This window comes from Convolutriloba macropyga, unplaced genomic scaffold (genome assembly GCF_964194025.1).
Source record: "Convolutriloba macropyga unplaced genomic scaffold, txConMacr16.3 SCAFFOLD_2957, whole genome shotgun sequence".
Taxonomy (NCBI): domain Eukaryota; kingdom Metazoa; phylum Xenacoelomorpha; order Acoela; family Convolutidae; genus Convolutriloba; species Convolutriloba macropyga.
In genome coordinates this window covers 1,111-24,533 of record NW_027452422.1, presented here as the reverse complement: position 1 = coordinate 24,533, position 23,423 = coordinate 1,111, and the positions used below count along the sequence as shown (strand labels likewise).

Sequence of the window (23,423 nt, the reverse complement as noted above, 5' to 3'; positions counted from 1 at the left end):
AGTGGTACTGAATTTGTTGTTCAGAGAATTGATTATTTGGATGTCAAAATTAAGTTATTCAGGCCTATCAGAGGAAGCAGTTACATTGCTACGTCATGCCATCAGCTCTGGTTAGAAATCATTTTTACCTGAATTTTCAAAACAATGATAACAAATATTCTGCATAGTCAGTCCTTTCACCACTGTTTCCAAGGAAGGAGAACAAACACCGGCAAACAAAAGCAAGCCAAATTTGAAACAAGCCTAAACCAGATAATATTGAGTTTCCCATGTCTTCAACTGATGTTCCCAAAAATGAAAAACAAAACAATGTTGGATTTATTGTTTTTGGTTTTGACAAAAACAAAATCTTGCTACTTTACTTGTTTAAAGCGTACAGACAAAAAATTATTGCACTCCTATTGCTGACCGGTGGAGTTTTTGCTAGACTTTTGTTTATGATGGTGCACACGCTCCCCGATTTCACTAAAGTTTTTGTGTCAGTGTTTTTGATTTGAATATGCATGTTTACAAGCTTCACTTCCCTGATGTTGTTGCTATCAGAGATTGCAGCTACACAGTTGTCATCGAAGTTGTTGTAGTCAGAATTGTAGTTAGCATCATATATACTATGCTTTTGCATCATAGTCTCAATCTGATTCACTTCTTCCCCTACCGTTGCAGATGTACCAATAGTAGCAGCTTCAGAAGAATTGTCATCGACATTGTTTACATGTGGTTTTGGCTTCATTTGAATCTTCGACTTTCGACAGAGTTTTGAAAAGTGGTTTGCCTTTCCACAATGTTTGCAGTTCCTTCCAAGCGCTAGACAGTTCTGACATTGACTGGCCGACCAAGCGTTACCACAAATGGGGTACATTGTAGGTTTGCCCTAATTAGGGCAAAATCGGGCAATTTCGGGTAACCACATTTAGAGCAAGTTCGTTATCAGTTTAGGTATATTCCAGGAATTTTGAATACTGTTAATAGAGGTTTTTGTGATTTCATTCGAGACAGTATATGAAGATGTTCCAAATTTTTTCACCTGGTTTTGAATACCGATTTCAAAGTTTATTGCCACTTCCAACGCTTTTTTGGCCGACATCGTTTCTTTCAGTAGCATTCCCTGTATTTGTTCATTTGCATGTTGGCAATGAATACGTCACGATTGATGGATTCCTCGTAGCTACCAATGTCGCAGTTCCGGGATAGTTCTCGAAGACATCCGTAAAACTCCTCGACTGGCTCTCCTTTGAGTTGTTTTTGTGTTAGAAATGTATAGTGGTCGAATGTTATGTCTCTTTGCTTAGTGAAGACGTTATCCAAACCATTCCAAAGATCCTTTGTCGAAATTTGGTCAATCTGTATCGTTGGTTCTTGAGAACCAAAGATCCGACGACCCTCTGTGCCGACACTGAGGTATATTAGTGAGACAGCTTTGTTTGGTATCACAGAATTTCCACGGTCTATCGTCGCACAATTTTCCCGCTGCTTTAATTTGAGCCACGCATTTTTAAGTTGTTTATTGCGAATTCTGTGGTCTCTCTCACTTTGATCCGTGCTGTTGTCCACAACTTCTTCGTAGATTGGTTCAGGGGGAAAAGTTTTGGACGTTCCCAAAAAGGTTCTATCACCAGAAGGGCTCGTTCTCTTGGTGCTAACTGCACCATGTGTTACCTGCTACTGTAGGAGTCTGCAATTGAGTGACAAATGCGTGTCTACTTTAGCAGAGTTGAATTCGTGGTGTGAATCCGTCGTCTTTTGTGTAGCTTGCAATTACAGTCTTTACTTCTACTAAGCATTAGGGTTACAAATATAACTTCATTCTGTCGACGTGGAATACCGACCCGATTCCACCACAAACTATTCTCAATTCAAAACCGGAGAGATTGACAAGCAACTGAATTTAAGATTTACTGATGAAAGAATAAAAATAATATTAATAACAAAACTGGGCAGTGTGAAGACTTGACTTTATCGTCGGAGGTAAAATTTTGACCTAAGTGAGCGACCTAGAGGTTATGCTTAAACTTAAATAACAAAAAGACAACAAATAATTTTGTGCCCTTTCAGATCTTATGACATAAGCCTATCACGTCATTTTTTAAGTTTCCTGAAATATGCAGATGTCCAGACGACACCAATGGATGTACGTCCAAAGTGCTGACGGATAAGAAGTTTTAAACGGGTCCGCTTATAAAACCTAATGCAGTTGTTAAAACAGAATGTTGTGTCTATAAATTTTTATTAGATTTTTGGTATCAATACAATATTGTTTGTTCTTTTTTTTTCCTGATATCGTTTATTTCCTCTTCTCACAAGGATTAAGAAAACAATAGTCCCGAGCCGTCCATCAATAAAAAAATATGATAGTTTCTTTTCCTCTGATCCATGAAATAGTTGTCCAAAGACATGATAAGCTTCGGAGCCGCGAAGTTTGAGTAGTTATCTTTCATAAACGTGGGAATTACACCTGTCTGTTTCAAAATGGAGTTAAGGGAAGTTGGGTATACAAACATTTTTCACCACGCGCTTGATTAAAAATCTCTTATAAACGAAGGAGTTAAACCTGTGTACTTCTATATGGAGTTAAGGTAAGTCTATTACATTTTCAAGCAACAATCCTAGCATACAGGGAATAATCGCCTAGAGTTTTCCATTCACGCGCAGGATCGGACATGTTTTGGGAAAAATCAGCCAAAAAACGAATTCATGTGTATAGCCTTGTTACTACTCTTGTTTCTATCCAATGGGTTCATAATTTTGTATTCCCTCAATCAATTCTGCTCAAATATTTCAATTACTCTCTTTTACGAATATTGAAATTTAACAAGTTTTGTAACCGGGTAAACTTCTAATCTAGTTTTTTGACAGCATGCTTCCAAACTTACTTCCTTACTTTTACATTGAGCTCCATTTTGGTTTTGAAAAGCAGTTGCTTCAAGAAACAACAATGATTACAACGTCGAATAGCATGTGATCACAATTCTATAACCTAAGTATCTATGATAGTCATCATCTACTAAAATTCAATTGAATTCGTCCAGAGAAAAATTTGACAATAATTCCTTGCAACAGTGAGACATACATCTCATTTTGGTCCTTTTTTCTCCTTGGTAACAGCAAAGATGACCAGCTAAAGTATAAAAAACGTTGTCTCCTTGATAGCTTTCGTTTACTATCGGGGAGTCTTGACACTCTGGTTATATCACTCGAAACGAAGGACTACATTCAATTATCTGATTGGCGCTTTCCCACACTCTTTTCGTGATAGCTTTGAGAAACTCACTGAGTAGTCGTTACCTCATTCTAATGATCAGTGGACTAACTCACTTTCTAGTCAAATTTATGTTTCCCAGGAGAATGTTTAGGATGCTAACGAAGTCTGAAAATTGCTTGGCTTCAAAAACTTTGGTGAATATCTCATGTTGTACCTCGAAACTGAAGTCTTCTTCTGGCTGACGTGTTTGAAAAATGCAGGAGACTGCTTGATCAGGTGCATGGATTAAGTGTATGATAATTATAATTCATTCAATTTTTCATAGGATGCAATGATAAAAACAACTGAAGTGAAACTTGACTTGCTCTCTGATTTAGATTTGCTGTTGTTTTTCGAGAGAGCATTCCTTGGAAGATTGAATGGAATTGGTAAAAATCGTTAATTGAAAGCTAACAACAAATAATTGGATGACTTTGATGAGGAAAGCCGAATAAGTATGGACTTCTTTCCGCATGCCGTTAATCTATACGATGGAAGAATGATGAAAAAAATGCCAAATGGAGGATTTGAATTGACAGACATCATTTTGGACGATATCATGCAAACATTTGAGAATATGATGTTGAATACTTTGTGATGGTGGATTTGAATTATCCCAACGACCTGCATAACTGTCACAATGATTTTCCTTTCGCTGCTGAAAAGTTTAAAATCGAAGTTGAGATGCTTTCTCAATATCAATTATAATTGTGAAACAAGACCAGTCAAAACCCAGAGGTTCTCGAAACGCTTCAGTCAAAGCAAAAATGTGCATTTCATTATTCAGTTTTAAAGTTTTTATGTCAACATTGGCTCCAAGTAATAAAACTACATAAAGCTCTGAATTTCAACCAGAGTGACTTCTTGAAGTGCTATATTGAAGAGAATACCAAAACTGAGACAAAACCGGTATCAGCACTTTCGAAAAAAATTTTCAAATTCTTGAACAATTCATGCTTCAGAAAGACTGCGGAAAAGTTGAGATTTTGTTACAAGATGGTGTTTGTGGAAAACGAGGAGAAAGCAAAACTTTATTGCAACAAGGACGAATTTCAGAAAATCAACATTTTTTGAGAGAACCTAGTCCAGATCCCTATTAGCCAGAGTTAGATTAGGTGGAATAAAACTACTTATCTGGGTACTGCTATTTTAAATCTGTCAAACCGAAACCCGAACAGGTTTGGATGCAGAAATGAGGCATTTGTTTGACAAAAAAGCTGGACTAATGTTTCATGACACAGTTTTTCTGATTTAAAAAATTGAAACTTATAACGTATACCATCATCTTGTACACTTGAAGCATATATTTGATTTGAGTCATTACCGCGAAGATCATCACATTGATATTGAATCGAACAATAAAGAGCCATTGATCCATGAATAAGTTGTTCAGAGACATGATAAGCTTCGAGCCGCGGAGTTTGAGTAAATATCTTTTATAAACGAGGGAATTAAACCTGTCTGTTTCAAAATTGAGTAAAGGGAAGTCAGGTATACAAACATTTTTCTCCACGCGCTTGATTAAAGATCCCTTATAAACGAAAGAGTTAAACCTGTGTACTTCAATATGGAGTTAAGGTAAGTCTAATACACATTCAGGCAACAATCCTAACATACAAGGAATAATCGCCAAGAACTTTCTATTTGCGCTCATGATCGGACGTGTTTGAGGAAAATCAGCCAAAAAGAGAGTTCACGTGTATAGCTTTGTTACTACTCTTGTTTCTATACAATGGGTTCATAATTTTGTATTACCTCCAACCAATTCTGCTCAAATAATTCAATTACTCTCTTTTACGATTAATGAACTTTAACAGGTTTTGTAACCGGATAAACTTCTGATCTGATTTTTTGACAGCATGCTTCAAAACTTATTTCCTTACTTTCACATGGAGTTCCATTTTGGTTTTGAAAAGCAGTTGCTTCAAGAAACAGCAATGATTACAACGTCGAAGAGCATTTGATCACAATTCCCGAACTGTTATGATTCCTCTGAAGTTGTTTTTTTTGTGTGTTTTTTTGTTCACTTCGGAGTGTTAATTTAAACTTGACAGTATATGAGGTGTATTTCGTACATCATCAATATCTTTTGGTTTATTAGAAAATTTGTACATTTTCTGTCCCCCCTAAGCTTAGTGGGCTTCTATTTTTTTGCGCCCCGAGGCGCACGTGCAATTGTTTGCATAGTAACGCGCTATATATCTTTCTCTTTAGCAGCTACTAAGAGAAGTTCAAGCTTACAGAAAGTGAAACTAATATGATACAATATGTGTATAGCAATGTGTAACAATCAAGGGACAACTTGGGGTAATCCTTCAATGAATGGCGTCGCCCTACAGCCAGATGAGTCAAATAGATGCTTAATACAGAGTATAAAATAGACGATGTTATAATGACAATGTATATTTTTCTGTATGAAAATGACTGGAATATATCAAATTATTTTCTTCAAGAATATTTATTATCATCAACCTAGAAAAGTTTTCTTCATAGTATGCCAATGAAGTCAAAAACTATTTTCAACAACATGGCTTAGATTGTTTAGTCGGTTGCTTTTGGGTTTAGAGAGCACTGAATTGAAGCTATCTGAATCAGTTCTTAATTAAATTTTACCTCCCGTTGGGGAGATGGGGAGGGTTGGTTCAAGAACAGAAGTTATTCATCAGCATCGTTTAGAAACAACTATAATTTTTTCTTGAAAATTTAAATCGACAATATGCTGCCAAGATTGTTTTTGTGCAGAAATCAAGTTGTCATGGTTGCCACTTGGTTGAAATCCTGATAGAGCACTTCAAAGTTTGCAATTATCAGATAAGGTGAAAAAGGTCCAAAGTTGAATGCTTCAAACCGGTTGAGAAACGATGCCAGAGTTCTCGAAGCTAATACGTCAGGTTAAATAGGACAGGAAAAAAGTGAGAAAAAACTGACTGACGCTTCAAACACAAGTCTGAAAGCCATCTATGTGTTTTGAAAATTTTGATTATCTCAAACTGCATTTGATTATCAAATTAGACGGTTTAAAAAAATTAGAAAGTTTAAAAATTCTCCAATTATCCGTTGAGTTATTGAACAAAAATCATTGCATGACGTCAACAGACAAAGGACCAACTTTTGTACGAAATGAAATAATTGAGAAATGGAAGCGACAGTAACGAAATAAGGTCACTAACATTTCGTTGCTGTTGAATTTTCTTTTTAAAAATTAATTATTAACGAAAGCAAAGAGAAGCAGGCAAGTTCATAACTACCTCTAGAAAGTGAAAACAAATAGATTTGGATTTGTTAATGACCTCTTGCAATGATGCTAATTTAAGTTAAACAGAAAAAGCGCTTAAAATGAAAAAGTCAATTTCAGGAGGGATAAAAAGAAAAAAAATGAAGTAATTTGGCTGCTAATGGTTGTGACGATAGTTTTCAATTATGACTGCAATAATTTTTATTTGATTTCTAGCTGATTTCATTATCTCAACCATTGTGCCAGTTGTTAACATTACTCTATTTGCGAAATTTTTGGTTTTTAATATAAAAATTGTCGGTATCTTCCTTTTGTTCTGGCCAAAAACGACAAAAATTCTCCTGACTTATTTTGTAGGTATCGTCGTTTTTGTTCAGCATTTAAAGTGAAAAAAGATTCGGTATCGTCGTTTTTTAAAAGTGAGAGAGATCTGGTATCGTTTTTTTAAACGTAAGACAGATTCGGTATCGTCGTTTTTTAAACGCAAATCAAATTCGTTATCGTCTTTTCCTTAAGCGTAAAACAGATTTGGTGACGCCGTTTTAAAACGTAAGAGAGATTTGGTGTTTTCGAGAGCAATATCATGAATTTTTATCTTTCGTGTCTTAACCGCAGATTAGTCCGGAAGTCGGTATGTTCGGTTTCAAACCCAAACAACCGTCAAACTATTTCTAGCAAGCTACAAGAAATTCTGTCAAAACTCTTTGAGTGTGAAATAATGAACCGAATTCTCATCAATGTTTAACAAGCATGTTTACTTTTGAAATCAAAAACAACCAAGAAACTTTTTTAGTTCATTTAATTTTCTAAACAAACTACAGAAGAATTTTCACTGGTTTTGGATTTTTTCAGAATTTTTATTTAAGAATTACTTTTGAAAGTTCTGCAATAACGTTATCATAACGTTTTATTAAACAACAAATAGAAAAATCCTATTTGTCGACAAATTTTTACATCTAAAACCGATTATGACGACGATCTCTAACGTTCAAATACTGAACAAACCGAATCTTTCTTGCGTCTTATGAAGAACATTCCAAAAATTTTCTACAAATTTTGACGTTTTCTTTTAGTCTTCTCAACTACGGTACCTCAAATTTTTCGTCTGCAAATTGTAATTCACAAAATTTCATCCTATTGGAAATAAAAGTAGTGACATTCTTACAACAGTTTTGAATGCACCCCCCCCCACAGGGGCGACCGACAAGTTCATTTCAGAACTGAACTAGAGTAATTGCAGGAATTTCGCAATTAGGTGAGGTAACTTACTACACTCACGTAGTATAGTGAAATCAGATTAATATTTTGAATTGTAATAAACAAAAATCTTTCAAATATCAGAACATTTAAGTGTCATCATGATGGAATATCAACTTTGCATTCATAGCCGATCAATTTAATTTCCTCCGAGTGGAAAGCAAATTTTTCTTATTACCAACGTTAAATGAAAACCCACGTTGTGCATATTTTTGATGTCGAAAGACGAGCAAAAAAGTCAGGTATTTCCGGAACTCTACGAAAAGGGAAACGCATGGAATTAAAGCAAAATAGAGTTCAACTTGTTTCCGGACACTTCATCAGAAAAATATTATATACTGCATCTCGTTAAAAAGAAGCAATTTTTTTTTCTGAAGACAAATTAAAGATATTTGTTTATATCAAATTATTGTTTAAATTATGAGAGAACAAAAAAGGCAATGTTTCTTTACCGCATAATTTTCATTCCCGCTGAAGTTTTAGGTCCGTTTTCGAAGATGAAGTAGAATTACTAAGGAGAGCTGTGTAGTCAGAATGGAGAAATAAAAGTCAAGAACTATTGGCAAAAACAATGAAAATTTCACCAAAATGATTAGCAAAATTTTTATTCTGATGCTGTCAATTCTGTCTGCAGTAAATAGTGGTAAATTAAAAAATTTTCCGAAACTTTTCATCAGCTCTATTAGTAATAAAACTGATGCCCTTTTCTTCCAAGGCGCCTTGATGTTTTGTACATTTTCTCCCTGCTTTCACGTTATTCGTATACATTAACATCAAAATCTCGTTTTTTTGTTGTTTTTTCGTTTTTACCATACTTTTACTTCAATTAGTTTTTAATAGCTCGTAAACGTTGAAATCTCTTAGGCTGCAATTTTTATCGGAAAGCTTCAGTAGCTTAAAAATTGAGCTTATAATTTATTATTCGAACTAAATATTTGTCTTTTTTCCATGTCAATTTTTGTAGCAATGCCTTCGATCAAAATCTTATTGTGCTATTGTCCTATGTCTTTGCTACACAGTTATAATTTTCTAGGCTCAAATTTTAAGCAAAAACTGATCCTGAACTTTGAAGCTCGTTTTGTATCTATGGAAAAACCAAGGTACCAAACTGTTTTTTTTGTCGTGAACCTTTTGTCTTTTGAATAATTTTACAGAAGGAAGTGCAATAGATTTTGTTCAAATTTATTTAAAAATTCGTTCTGATTGAGATTTGTTTTAGTTAGCACGACACTCGAACCAAGCAAAGCAGACTCTAATGTGATTAATTCGGCTGTGACGAATCAATGTTTTCTACGATCACTCAAAGACAACTTTTTGTAGCTTCAGTAAGGATACACAGTTATTCTCCGCTTCCTTGCTGTATCTCTATTGTTGCGATTTATTTGATTGATTGCATTGATTTGGAGGAAGACCGATTATGAGCATTTGTAGAAAAGAATCAAGCTTAAAAAATCTTTTTACTCTGAATCCAGTTTTTTTTTTTAAATATTTTTTAAAAATAGATCACTCTCATTACCTTTATGTTTCAGTTTTGTTGAGCTTCGTTTACGTAAAAAGTATTTGGATCAGACGAAACTGAAGATTAACATACAAGGAAACAAAAAAGTGGTATTTACGTTTAAGTCTAAGAAAAGATTCTCATTTTTTGAACTTTTTAGCGTATTGGTTTTTGTGACTTACGATAAACCATGAAAGATAAGATTTTACAAGGTCTGACAATAGATTTTGACCAGAATATGCAAATAATTGTTCTGCAATTTAATTGAAGATCCTGAAATTTTATTGTGAGGCGATGCTGCCGGGCATATTGTTTGTTTTAATGGGTTTCAGTTTATCAGTTGCACTTCCAGGGAAAAGTCACGGTTCCTCATGGAAATTGAACCAGGAAATATCAAAACTGCTTATAGATATTCAAACACTAGTTTCTTGTTTTAAAATGGAGCTCTCCTAAGTTTCAATTGTTGCTTCTATTTGTAAAATAATTCTGGTGAAAGAAATTTGAATTATGCTAACTGTGATGCTATGTGTAGAGCAAATTAGGTGTTCCTCAAGCTAAACACTTTGAAGTGGGTTTGAAGATTGTTGGGTCTGGGTTGAAGATGTTTCTTTACTCAAAATTTGGGCCCGGGTCGAGGAGAAATTGGAAAAATATGTAAGATAAGCAGTAAAAAGTTTTTTCATCACAAATTTTGTAAAATATTTTGCGGTGGAACGCGGTGAAATTAATCAATTTCCACGCTAGATTAAGCGGTGAATTTACATAAATTTACCACCTTTCACAGATTACTAAAATTTTCCACACTTACACGTATTCGAACCTCTCACCTCCTGCATATCAGCCACTTCTTCTTCCACTGCGCCACTTCTCAGTAACTTCTTTCATATATATTTTGAATTTAAATCAAATTCGGTCTACTTTCTGTAAAACATGAGCGTTGAAATTTTGCATGATTAGCGGTGAAAATACATAAGTTAGCGGTGAAGTGTGGTGATTTTTATAAGTTCACCACTTACTCTAGTGGTAAAATTGCATAACTTCACCGCCTAAAAAAGTTTTTGAAAGATATATGATAAATCGTGATTAGTCATATATCTTTATGAGTAATCGTAAATTTTTTGCACCTTTGATAAATGTATCCTAACTTGGTGGGACAAAAAACAATTTGAAGCATTTTCTAAGCAGTGAATTTATTTAATTTCACCACTAAGTTAAGCGATGAAATTATGTAATTTCACCGCGTTCGCCACTTATCTCCCATATTTTGGACACTATTTTTCAATGCGATGAAATTATGTAATTTAACCGCTAAATTCAGGCGTGGAATTATAGAATTTCTCCGCTACCAGACAATAATTTTGTTTTCACCGTATTCATCGCCTGATTTATTTAATTTCACCGCATTCACCGCTTATCTTACAAAAGTTTTCACACTCACTGGTTATCTTACCTAATTTTCTTTTGAATGGCGGTGACACGATCTCATGATTGGAAACATATATAAACATAAATACCAGAAAAAGAAAAAAGACTGAATAAAGCTGTGGGGAATAACAAAATGCATAAACAGATACAAGTATATGTTTCCAATTGTTGAGTTGTGGTGTGCCGTTCATCTGTTGTATCAATTCAACTCTTAATCTCTCACAACTCCACTTAAATTTTTTCTTCTTTTCATCTGAGAATGACTCCAATTCTCTCCTCTCTTTCTCATTCAGTCTATAAATGATCTCGTACACTTTTTTCTCCTCTTCATATGTTCCTTTTCTCAACTTACTGTCGTAGTGTGACTTTAGTGCCCTCCAGATGTACAGAGTCCAGCGACGCTCTTTTCCAACTAAATCTCTCCATGTAGCCTCTTCCTCCCACCCTCTCTCCATAGCCTCACCCCCTCCATTACTCATTACACTATACTCATTGTCTCCTATGCCATTTCTGATCCTCTGTAGAATTACAAACACACTCCAGTGACTGTCAGAGTACTCTCTCTTCAGCATGCCATAAGTTGGACGACACTTGTTTGAATGATACCCTTCTGTGTTGATGAATTCGTCATAAGCTTTTTTCCTCCATCCATCTACAACACACAACTAACAACCCTAGTTCGAAACTAATGCCCAATTTGCAATAAGTTGCAAATTATCTCTTCACAAGGTCAAATATGAAAAAAGTTGCAAAATAATATTTGCAAACGATCTGCCGAGTTCGTTCCGGTCGAGCTCTGCTTAATTTGGCAATGTGGGTTATTTTCCTAACCAATTATCGGAGATTGTTGAATCCTATTGAAAAATGTTTAAAGAACACCTTGTAAACGCTATGTTTGGTAAAATCACCCTACACCGCCAACTAATTACGATAAGGGACACAAATATTCAGACTTCTTTGCAAATATTTGTAAAATTGATGCATTATTTTACAAAGTTTGCAAACTTTTTTTATAAATAATTGCAAATTTGACATTAAGTTTAAACTAGGGAATAGACAAAAGAGATAACTGAATTGAATAACTGACAATCTGAACCAGATGAAAAGTGTTCTTGTGCACTCCACAGTCCACTAAAACTAACTGCCCAATCAGAGATAAGGAATTCTTATTTCCCAATAAATTGCCCAATTAGAGGCTTAGAAGTCTCAACTCGCAATTATTTAGCAGAATATAGTAACAATTTCTTAAGCCATATCAATTTAACATCCCCCATCTCACACAAATTCTCCAAACAGTCCATCAAGCATTTACATATTTGTCTGTCATATCATATTTTCGGGGAGAACGCGTATATCTCCTATGATTCGAAATTTTCAAAGAAAAAAAGACTCTAAACTAAACAGATGTTTTAGTGTGAAGTTTCAAAGAAGGTTTAAAATTAGTCAAAATGTCACCAAGTCGTTACATTTATCTGAAAAAAAAACAGACGACGAGAACGTCATTTGCCCTCGTTAACTCGACTAACTTACCATAAAACGAACTATATATGGCCCATAAAAGTCATAAATTGTTTTCGATCTATGATCTTGCTATGATTCGTTAGTTGCCATTTATGGCTCGTTTTATTATAAGAAAGCTTCCGTTAACTTTTTTATGGGAAAGCTGATAACTTATGGGTAAAATTTATGGTACACATGTTACGAGTTATGGTTATCACATATGATAAGTTTGACGATTAGTTAGAAATCATATATGGGCCATTTTCAGACATACAGACATAACTCATATCTCCTACATCTTGAGAAATAGCAGACTTCTGGAGAAGACTTTTTTGCTGAGAGAGAGAGAGAGAATTTTTCTGGCAAGTTTGCCGTTTTGACCGAATCTAGGCTCAAATAAGACTGGATACAGATGGTACAAACTAGAGAACTACTAAAAACTCAGTAGAAAACAGACTATTTTATATCACCTACATCTCGAAAAATCGAAACCAAAATATTGAAACTTTCAGCACAATTTTTTCATCCAAAACTCATATTCTGACAAATTTTTTTGCAGATTCAGATTTGGTTGGACAAGCATTGTTTGCGTTTTGCATAAAAAAACCACTAAACTACATTAACGAAAACAATGCGACTCTTAATTTTAGCCTCTTGTGGGGCAAATTGTAATTTCAACCACAGTTCAAAGTTTTCTTTCAAAGATTTTATTGTGACCAGATTGTTTTCAGATTCACGACTGGTTGGACCAGTGTGACTTCGGACAAGTAGGATGCTTTTTTTTACGTTATGACAGCAATCTTGTTTCTTGACAGCAATGCAAAAAACGCGCAAGTTCATGCATATCTTGTCATTAATTTCCCCTTTAACATGGCAAGATCCTAGCAAGATTATCCGTAATCAAGTATGTTTTGTAACAAGGCGCATCAGAAATCAATTTTAAATTACATCAACTTAAGTTTTAAATTGACGGTAAATTTGGAGTTCTAAATTGGGCTCTTCAAGCTCTTAACAAGACAAAAACACTCTTATATCATTTTGATCAAATTCACGGATATTCGGGATGAAAATTACATGTGATTAAAAGTGAAGAGCGTTTGAGTTTCGTTGTGTTGTCATTTTTATGCTCGTTTATGATTAGGCATCACAAGACTGCTCTATCAGGTCAAATGGAGATGCGACTGGAATATGTTGTCTATAATTATCTCTAAACAACTTCTATGATCAAATGATGTATGGTTAGAAGTTTTCATTTCCATTGACAGAAAAAAATATTTATGAAAAAAAGTCCAGAAATGGCAACGAGAATTCTCAATCTGTTTGCTTAGCATTTTTCGAAAACGTTTTTTGATGACTTTTCGGATTTTACGCGTTTGTGCCCCCCAGTAAGTTATGCGACTCCCAGTTTTAGAGCACGTACAATTACATAGTAAATCATTATGTAAAAAAATGGCGGGTGCGTCTGGGGGGGCACAAATAATATGCGTCGACTAAGCGCGCGGGGGGGGGGGGCACAAACGGAAGGAAAAGATCCAAATTTTCAATGGCACAATTTTTTCGGGAAACAATTTTTTTGCAAGCGTCCAACAGCAGTTTTGTTGGGAAAGATTTTTCTCAGCAAATTCTATGAACTAAGAGAATGATTTCTTAGAAGACACGTTGTAACTACAATAGTTTTTTAAATATCATACTTTCAACTGAAGCTTTTATTTGACCTAAAATTTGAAACTTTATGTTGGGATCTTAAAGCTGCTAACAAAACAAAAACGCATCTTATATATTTTGAATTCGGAATGAAAGTTTCATGTGATCAAAATTGAAAAACGTATAAATTTCGTTTGATTGTCACTTTTATGCTTGTTTGTCATTAGACCACTTCATCAGGTCAATTAGAAATGCGACAGAAAGGTTTTGTCTAGAATTATCTCTAAACAGCTGGTCAATTGATATATAGTTAGAACTTTTTGCCCTTTGTGACTTTCTATTGTCCGAATAAAATCATTCATGAAACAGAAGTTCATAAGTGGCAACGAAAATTCTCAAATTATTTGCTGAGCATTTTTCCGGCGTCTGTTTTTGTTTATCAATGAAAAAATAAGAATAACTTAGAATACTTTTTTGTTGCTTCCCAACACACTTGAAAAGACACAGTTGAAAAGAGTTTTCTAGGTTAAACAATGACCAGTACTTTCTGTCAAATTTAAAAACTTTTAGCAAAATTTTTGAATTTCTTGCGATCAGTCAGCAGGATCACACTTCAAAAAAAAACATTTAAGCAACAAAACCACAAAAAAAACAATAACATTGATAGCAGTGCACTGACAAAATTAAATCATTGCTTTTCTTTAAACTCCTATATCGGAAAACAAAATGTCTTTGGGAAATTTTTAACGTTGATCAAAACGTTCGAAATGCGTGAAAAACAAGCTCACGTTAGACTACAAAAAAAACCAAAAAAATGAAATATAAAAGAGAAAACATGAAGAATTTATAGGACAAATAAACAGAATCAGCTTTTTCAAAATTGTTAATTTAAGTTTTGATACAGAGTAGCGTCGAATACGTAAGAATTGTTTTTGATGAAGACCATTAAAACAACCAAAAGTGAAATACATTGTGACATCAAAAAAATGAAAATCTAGGCAATTAAAAAGTCTCGGAAAAGTGATAGTGAGTTGTAAATAAATGTAGCACCATTTTCTCAATTTCAAAAATTTTGAAGTGAACTACTGAAACTCATTAATTGTATTTGAAGAAAAAGTACTGCCTCTTGTTACAGATATTTATAAATAAAACGATAATCTAAATTGATTACGGGTATCAAAAAGTCTTATTGAGAAAAGTTATGTCACTTGTTTTTACTATCAATTACATCATTCACTTTCAATGTTTATAAACTCCCATTGCTATGGTTGCTTTTATTTTTTGAAAAATATTTTTCAATTAGGTTATCGTTTCATCATGTTATGCCTGATCAGCGGTTCTTGTACAGTATAACTTATTTTTTTTCCTTTAGAGAATGTTTTAATAACAAATACAATTTTTTCTTCGATTACCCTTTGCAATCACTTGATTAGGATATTATCAAGGTATTATGTTCAGAACATTGGGTTTTGTCTGAAAATGGCTGCGGTTCCGGTAAATTTGTTCACTGCAAGCCATATAAATCAACAAAGATGTTTTAGTACTAATTTGTTCTTCTCAACACAATCTAAACATTTAAAAAACCTGGCAAAAAACCAGATACCTTGTTACGCGTAGGCATAATTCAATAACGATGAAAATCCTGATCAACATTCTGAGGCTCTTTTTATTGTAAAAAAAAATTAATAAGAATTGTAATTTTTTTGATAGGAGAAAACTGCTTTCAAAGTTGTTGGTGGCCTCGCTTTCGTTGCGCACGCAAATTTTATTATTGTGTTACATCAGGATCTGTATCTTCGTGGCATTGAATTGATTGTCAGTTTAAAATAAACATGAGAATTCATGATCCGTATAGCTGAGAATGCACTTATAGGCTTCGTATTGAGATAACAACCGGCTCATTTGTTTGCAGCCCAGTGGAAATAGCCGCTTTAATTTTTTTTACTACTTACGATATGTAAGAGATTTGAGATCTCAAAATTTTTTTCTGCTTCTGAATTCATAATTTGTAATTCACCAATGTTGTTCAAATTATCTCTTCTGTCATCTATATTAGAAAAACAACTTGGTTTTGTACAAGGAATTTGTTCCATACAATTTGTTTCCGCCTCAATAAGGATCAACTATGAAAAATTGGTCTCATGTTAAAAAGAAGTCAAATGCTGATTCCACTTCAAATATCTCAAGTGTATCAAAATTTAAAAAATGCAGTTTTTCGTCTTCAACAAATAGAAGGCTAGCTCTCAACAGGAAGAATGGTTTTAATTCTGTAATTGAATGTCTAGATAAATTTGGGAAGATTAATTACAAATTATCTGTATCGCTTTAAAAGTCTCAATTTATTTATTTAAATAATTTCAAAACAAAAATCAAGAAGAAAAACCTTCAGTTTAGAAAAGTTTCTATGAAATTTGTGTCATTTCTTTGTTTTTTTTTTTACTGTGAGAAAGATTGGAAAAATAACGTTAGTGAAATAATTCTCGATAGCAGTTGGACGAATTATATTCATGTTAATTTGAAGAGAAGGTACCTTATGGTTGTGTTGCCCCCACTCAAAATTTTTGAACAAAAACTTTGATATAATTGAAGATTTAAAGAAATTTTTAAAATGAAAACAGAATCTATAAATGTGCGTGCACGCAGTGGATTTTTGAATAGCTAGGGATAAAAATATCAGAAGAATTGACATTTTTTTGCATATTTGGCTGCTTTTCTTTATCTTGTCAACTTAAACCTGTTAGTTTATAAAAGCAACTTGACTCCAAGAAGACCAATCAAGTTGATAAATCAGTCTCAAAAACATAAAGAGGGTATCTTTTGACAATATATAAATCCGATTTCCCTTCACAAACTATTACAATGAAAATTTTTCACTTTTAAATCCTAATTAACCGGAGAACCAATAGTTTTCAGTCATAACATTTCGACGTTTTTCAGGGTTATAAAAAACTGTTTTTCGCACTTAATTCGTTTGATTACAGGTACAAAGAGCGCAAGAGGTGTATAAAACAAATATAAATTTTAACCGCTTAAATAAGTTCCCTAACGAAAATATAAATTTTTTGTACTCTCAGAAGCACCAAATAACTTAATCTGTGGACTGCTGTAATAAGAAAATTTCAACAACACCTTTTCCGTTAAAAAAATCTCGGCTTACTTCTTATTGTAGTTGACGATTTCTTGAGCGATATCTCCCTCTGTTTGGCTCGCTCTTCTAATTCGTTCAACTGCTTTGCTGTCATTTGAAATTCAGTCTGAGATTTCAGTTTTTCTATTTCCTCCTGAAGCGTTTTGCTTCGTTGCGCAAAATCATTAGAAATCTTTTTCTTCTCTTTTTCCAATGCATAAATTTTTGCCTTGTAATCTGTTTTAAGTTTCTCTTTCTCTTTGTCGTGAGTATTTGTCAAAGTCTGTTGTTGCCTTTCAAGAGTTTCAATTTGCTGGCGAAGCTTTTGGTCAGTATCTCCTTGCTGTTGAAATTGCTTCGTTAGTGCCTCATGCTGGTCCTGTAGACTCTTCAATTGCTTCTCGAACTTTTCTTGTGTGGCTTCATAGTTTTTCTGCTGATTGTCTCTTAATTTTTCCTGTTCCTGGTCTTTTTCGTTAAGCTCCAACTTAAGTTGAAGTTCTAATACTGACTTTTGAGACTTGAGGAGATCTTGTTGTTCTTGTCGGTGGCGTTCTTTCATTTCTTCCCACTCTTTCAACCATTCTTTTCGTTCTTGCTCCCTTTCTCTCTCATTCTCTTGTTTCATCAAGTTGCGATATTTTTCTCTGAAAAAAGTATCCAAGAAAAGTACAAAAAAAGAAAGTCAAAAATCTTGAGCACATGAAACTAATTAATTACAGCAAAAAAATTGCATACAATGTTGGAAAAAATATTGCCATAAAAAGAAAACTTTTTTTCTGAAGATAGAATTTTTTTTATTTCTGTGTTATCATAAAGTTTCTAGTGCTTTAGTGCTTCACCACTTCACCGTCCAGAAGAGAATTTAAAAAAAAACGAAAGAAGAATATTATTACCTCTCTTCCTTATCTCTCTGCCTCAATTCTTTATCCTCCAGCATTTGTGTGCGTTGATGGGCAATCATTTCTTTCAGTTTGTCATATTCTGTTTCGACTCGTTGGACTGACTCAGTTTCTAATCGTGGTGCTTTTTCCAACAAATCCCATAAAGCTGAAAGGGATTTGTCGAAACACTCTTTCTCGTCTTGGTTATCAACTAGATAACAAGCATCCATAAGCAGATATTTGAGCCCATTTCCGTTGGGAAATCTTTTTTCTACACTTTTGAGGTATTTTTCGGCCATTTCTGCATCTGTCATCTTACTACTTCTTGCCCTACGGGCCACATTACTTTCGTCCATCGTCAAACGAGAAAATATGACGACAACTTGTTTCCAAAATTGGTTTCCAAACATTTCCTCAAAAATGCTGATCATTCCAACCAGAGAGCCATCGAGACGCGGGTTTTGCCCATTGACCACAATCGCGAAAAGGTTCACATAATCACAATTCTCTCTCAATTTGATGACCAAATCTGAAATAACACCAACGTCTTCATGGTTGCCTGGATCACTGAAGCCAAAAGTATCAATTATACTGATAGGCCGTTCTCTGTCTCCGTTAAACAGAATGTTGCCTAACTGGGTTGTTTTAGTGCAAGACTCAGCTGCGCCTGACACTGGGAAGCAATCAGAATTGGGGTATAGACCAGCTATTACGTTACAAAGGGTGCTTTTGCCTGTACCCGTTTTTCCAATCACCAAAAGTTTCTTCCGTCCATTTCCGCGTACATTGTCAACGAGCTCGAAACCTTTCGGCCCTCTTTTTAATGTCTCCCAATCTTCACGAGTTGATGGTTCAGGATCTAAAAAATATAAATTTTTCATTGAATGAATCACAATTGTAATGATGCTCTCTCCGTTTTTAATAATTTTGCGTAAGCATGTTTCAAATGTTAAATGTAGAGATACAATAATAATACTTTTTATCACCCAGGTCTTGTTACCGTCTTATGAAAAGAACATGCTCGCTCAAAATCTACTTCTAAAAGACCATACTCGACTCAGCTTGAGCTATGAAAAGATTTTAGCTAAAGTTTAAGGCACCCTGGACTTAAGATCGACACAGATTTTTCACAAAAGACTAACTCGAAAGAAAATTTCCTCAAAAAACATTAGCTCGACCCAATGTTTGCAAAAAAGAATATAAAAAGAAGAATATTTTCATAGCCAGTTAAAGTCGAGCAAGGTCTTTTCATGGGCCAATCATCAGTCTTTTCATAACCAACAAAGTCGAGTTAAAATGTTTTCATGTGTCCAAGATCAGTTTTTCCATAACCATCAAAGTCGAGTTTATGTGTTTTATTGTGTCCACCATTAGTCTTTTCATAACCAATAAAGTCAAGTTAAGGTCTTCTCAAGGGTCCACCATTATTATTTTTATGAGTCTCCTTTTTTGCCACAAAAATTGGCGACTCTTTTTCTCATTGTTGCTTATAATGTAGTCCACATGTATGCCACTAGATCTTTGATACCACAAATATATACCACAAATCCCTGAAAAACCTTTAATGTTTTTGAAAAATGAGGTTCATAATTTTGGAAGGGAAAATAAACTGAACAACGCTTTATTTTTTGTCATAGCCAAGGTGAAAAGAACTGTTACATTTGACCTACCTGGTTTCATTGGAAAAAAATATGGCAATATGTTTCAGCTACCATAACTGCTTTATCTTAAGAGTTGACAAAAGTCTTTTGGCAGTTTTCTAAATGTTTGTTAAGTTGGACTCCTCTGGTAACAAGCTGCTTAGTCTTGCTCCGGTGTTGAAAATTCCGATTTTTGAAAAGAGTAAACTTATAGTGGACTCATGAGAAGATTGATAGTGGACTCATGAAAAGACCTTAACTCAACTTTGTTGGTTACGAAGTGCCTAATGGTGGATAAATTAAAAGACCTTGCTTGACTCTAATTTGTTTATGAAAAAGCTGTAGCCGGACCCATGAAAAAGCTTCAGCTGGTTTTTAACTAGTTGCTGCACCGTGTAAGTATAGTAAATTTTGCCCCTCTCCACTAATTTTTTAAGGTCTTTTCATGAGTCTGCTCCTAGACCTGGGCAGCGTAGTAAATTCCCCCTTGTTTCTTGATGTGAACCAAACAGAACTGGTAATGCAATTTTCTTCGTAAAATGAAAGGGACAACAACCAAATATTTGAGAACCCTTTATCTTATCCAATCAGCGGGGCGACAGAAAGGACAATTCCGGTTTCCTTTTTGACTACAGCTAGGGCACATTGACATCGTTTATGCGCAGTCAGCGACGTAAAAATTAATCAACATTTAGACTATATAGTTTGCTATAGTTTAACTAGTTGTTTCTAATAACCGAGTTATTAAGACAGAACTTTCAAGTAAATATAAGTTCGGACTGAAAAAAATTTACAACGGAACTTTTTTTTGAAGTAAACTTTTCTAACAGTTAAGTTTTTGAGTCTGTCTCTTGTTTCAGCTTAAGAAAACGGAGTTGGAGAATAAATCATAAACTTTGAAAACTTTCAGTAAAAACTCGTCGATATTTCTCATATTTTTTTCAAATGAGAAGGAGGCTAGATGATATGATAATCTAGCATATGATAATCACTGAGAAAAAGTTATCTTATTTTAGTAAAGCGTTTCCTTAAAAAACAGTATAGAAGTTCTTGACGGGGAAGGCTGGCAGGTCATTCTTATGAAAAACGATAGATGAACTGAAAATATATGCAATTGCGTGCTGTGGAAAAAATGTCACGTTTTTCTCCTATGAGTTTGTATTTCCCTAGAAATTTACCAAAGTTATATTTGAGTCCAGCTCAGCGTAAAATTAATGTTTCAAAGTTTCAACATCTTACTTTAAGGAAATTGTTTTTTTTTCTAAAAACCTAATTCCTTTGTTTTCAAATACAGATCATAAAAAAGCTCAGCTAAAAAAATTGAACTGCAAAAAAATTGAATTGCAAAAAATGAAGAGAGAGAATTAATCACAAAAAATCGATTCTACATTCACAAAACAATTTATACCAAAAACAAAAAAGTGTTCCCGGACTTGAGTTGCAGAGCTTTTCAGCGCTGAACCAGCAAATTTCAAGAATATTTTAAGTTTTTTTATGCAGAATTTCTTCAGTCTGATTACATTGAGATCATGGAGTTCGCGCGGGTCAAACTTATCCTGTATAGTCTGGAAATCACTCATACCCCAAAAACTAAGCCTGAGAAGAGTAATGATATACTTTTGTAGCTTATAGCTAGTAATTACCATAGTAGTAAACACACTATTTATTTTTAAGCTGGTTTGTAGGCAATTACAACAAAACCCATTAGCTCAGTGGTTACGACATGCTACGCAAATAACATGTTACAAGTACCCTCGCGGAAGTTCGAATAGCATGTAAAGCAAGCCTTGTTGGTGGGAATTAAGTTGAACATATTATTTTTCATGAAGTAAATTTTACTCAAAAATTCAGACTGGCCAGTGTAAATAGTGACATGAACAGAGTACTGGCCATCCTAAAAAACAGAATGTCTTGTGACTGATTCAGCGCTGATTTGCTCTGAAACTAACCTCCGAGTTGTTAATTCTGCAAGACCGCTAGATTTTTTTCGGCATCAAAAAAAGTTGCAACCAACTATTATTTAAAAAAATTGTTTGCAACTGCATTGGAAAATTTAGATACATGCTTAAAGAAATTTGATTCGAAACATTGGTTTTTGTTTGATTCTGAACACTTACCTGCCATTTTTCTGTTGTTTCTTCGCAACTTACCCTTTTTTCCAATGATTTGGGAAGAAGGATGTTTGAATTGGTGCAAATATAAATTGAAATTATACAGTGTGCTTAAGGTAAATTACCATTTTGCTCGATAAAAAACAACAATGAAGATTTTGTGTACTTAAAAAACAATAATAACAAATAGGACATAACGGGGAAACAATCAGGCATGAAGTCTGATTTCATATATACGTTTTTGATCAGTACACTCGCACCGAGTTTTGTTAAAACAAAATGGAGAGGCCGCAAAGGACAAAATTCCTTGTTTGTTGTCAAGACTTTAAATAACAAATGTTGATGAACAAAAAACGCTTAAGCTTAAAAGCTCATTCCTATAAACACCAGTACGTTTTCCAAAAAATTTGATCAAGTGAGCATTAAAAAATTTAGAATTAGAAATTGTTAAAAAGTATGAAAAATGATTCTCTTGTTAAAAAACGATGTTTCTGAAATTCAAGTTGTCAAATCTTACGAATGATACAGGCTTAAATTATACATAATGATTTAGTACACTACAAACTTTGCAGGAGCGTCCGACTTTGCTGGAATTCCGTCCAAAACTCATAGAAAAGGATTAATTAAAAAGATTCAACAATTTTTTTGCAAACTTTTTTCGTCGGTTTGCGTTTTGTATTCATTGCCATTTGTCAAGACCACATTATGCTATAGGATTTGCATAAAAAACTTGACAACGTTGCCTATTGGTTTTTCGAAAACATTTTGTTGGTTGTTTCTTTTATAATTTGTACTTTGGGGTGAAAAACTGAAGTAGTTATAAAATTTATTCAATTGTAGAATCTGATTACGCAGACCAAAAATGGCATGTAATTGCACCTAAAGTGACGAAGATTTTTCCGTGACAATATACAGATCCTGCTGAGCTTGTGAACTTCAGAAAAGAGTTCGGCTGATCAATTGAAAAACTAAATTTCTAGAAAAAAAACAAAAGAAAAGTCAACTAAATTGATCATAGAAGCTTTTCTTACTTTCTATCAGAAAAAATTAGAGCAGCCAACTATGATAATCAACTTTCCGAGAATTTTAGATTGGTTTCAATGTATCAAACTATCTATGATATTGTCTAAATGAACTGGAAAAATTGAGAAAAGTTTGCAGCGGTTTTGCAAAGAAAATTTTCAAAAGGGACGCTTTCCTTACTTGAGAGTAGTATGATGTAACTACGGGACGACTGGGAGCATCATTAGGTAGAGTGAGATATCTGATCCCATAGGGTGATCTTTCATCTTAAGAAAGTGGTGATTGTGCTGCATAAATTTCTCTGGAACCGTTATTGTTCGTTTATATATATATATATATATATATATATATATATATAAATACATATATATATATATATATATATATATATATATATATATATATACATATATACACATATATATATATATATATATATATTTATATATATATATATATATATAAATATATATATATATATATATATATATATATATATATTTGGCGCTAATGGAAAACCATTATAGTTTATTTTCTTTCCACTTAACTTGCTCATTTGTGGCAAATCCTAGCAAAACAGATTTGAATTCAAGCTGAAATTATACTTTTAAAACACATAAATCAAAAATAATAGAGATAAGAAATTAAAACACAATCGAAAGCCTCAATTTCAACAGAAACTTGCAACTTGCTTACTAATTCGGAAGCTTTTTCTACCGCTTCAAAAAAATAAATGCTTTGTACTCTAAGCGTTCATCTCCTATACCCCTTTTGTTGGCAATTTCATCAGAACTAATATCAGATTTTTTTTTAATTCCGTGGGTTCTTACGTAGCCGAGGT

At 33.8% G+C, this 23,423-nt stretch overlaps 1 protein-coding gene across 1 annotated transcript; it reads right to left on the bottom strand.

Moving 5' to 3' along the window:
• Positions 1 to 10,613: 10,613 nt before the first annotated feature.
• Positions 10,614 to 21,572, bottom strand: LOC142357468 (uncharacterized). The gene is made up of 4 exons (XM_075409080.1): positions 21,566 to 21,572; positions 17,821 to 18,667; positions 16,955 to 17,571; positions 10,614 to 11,305 (listed from the first exon to the last, which is right to left on the bottom strand). Exons 1-4 carry the CDS (start codon positions 21,570 to 21,572, stop codon positions 10,614 to 10,616), a joined length of 2,163 nt encoding a protein of 720 aa, XP_075265195.1.
• Positions 21,573 to 23,423: the final 1,851 nt, after the last annotated feature.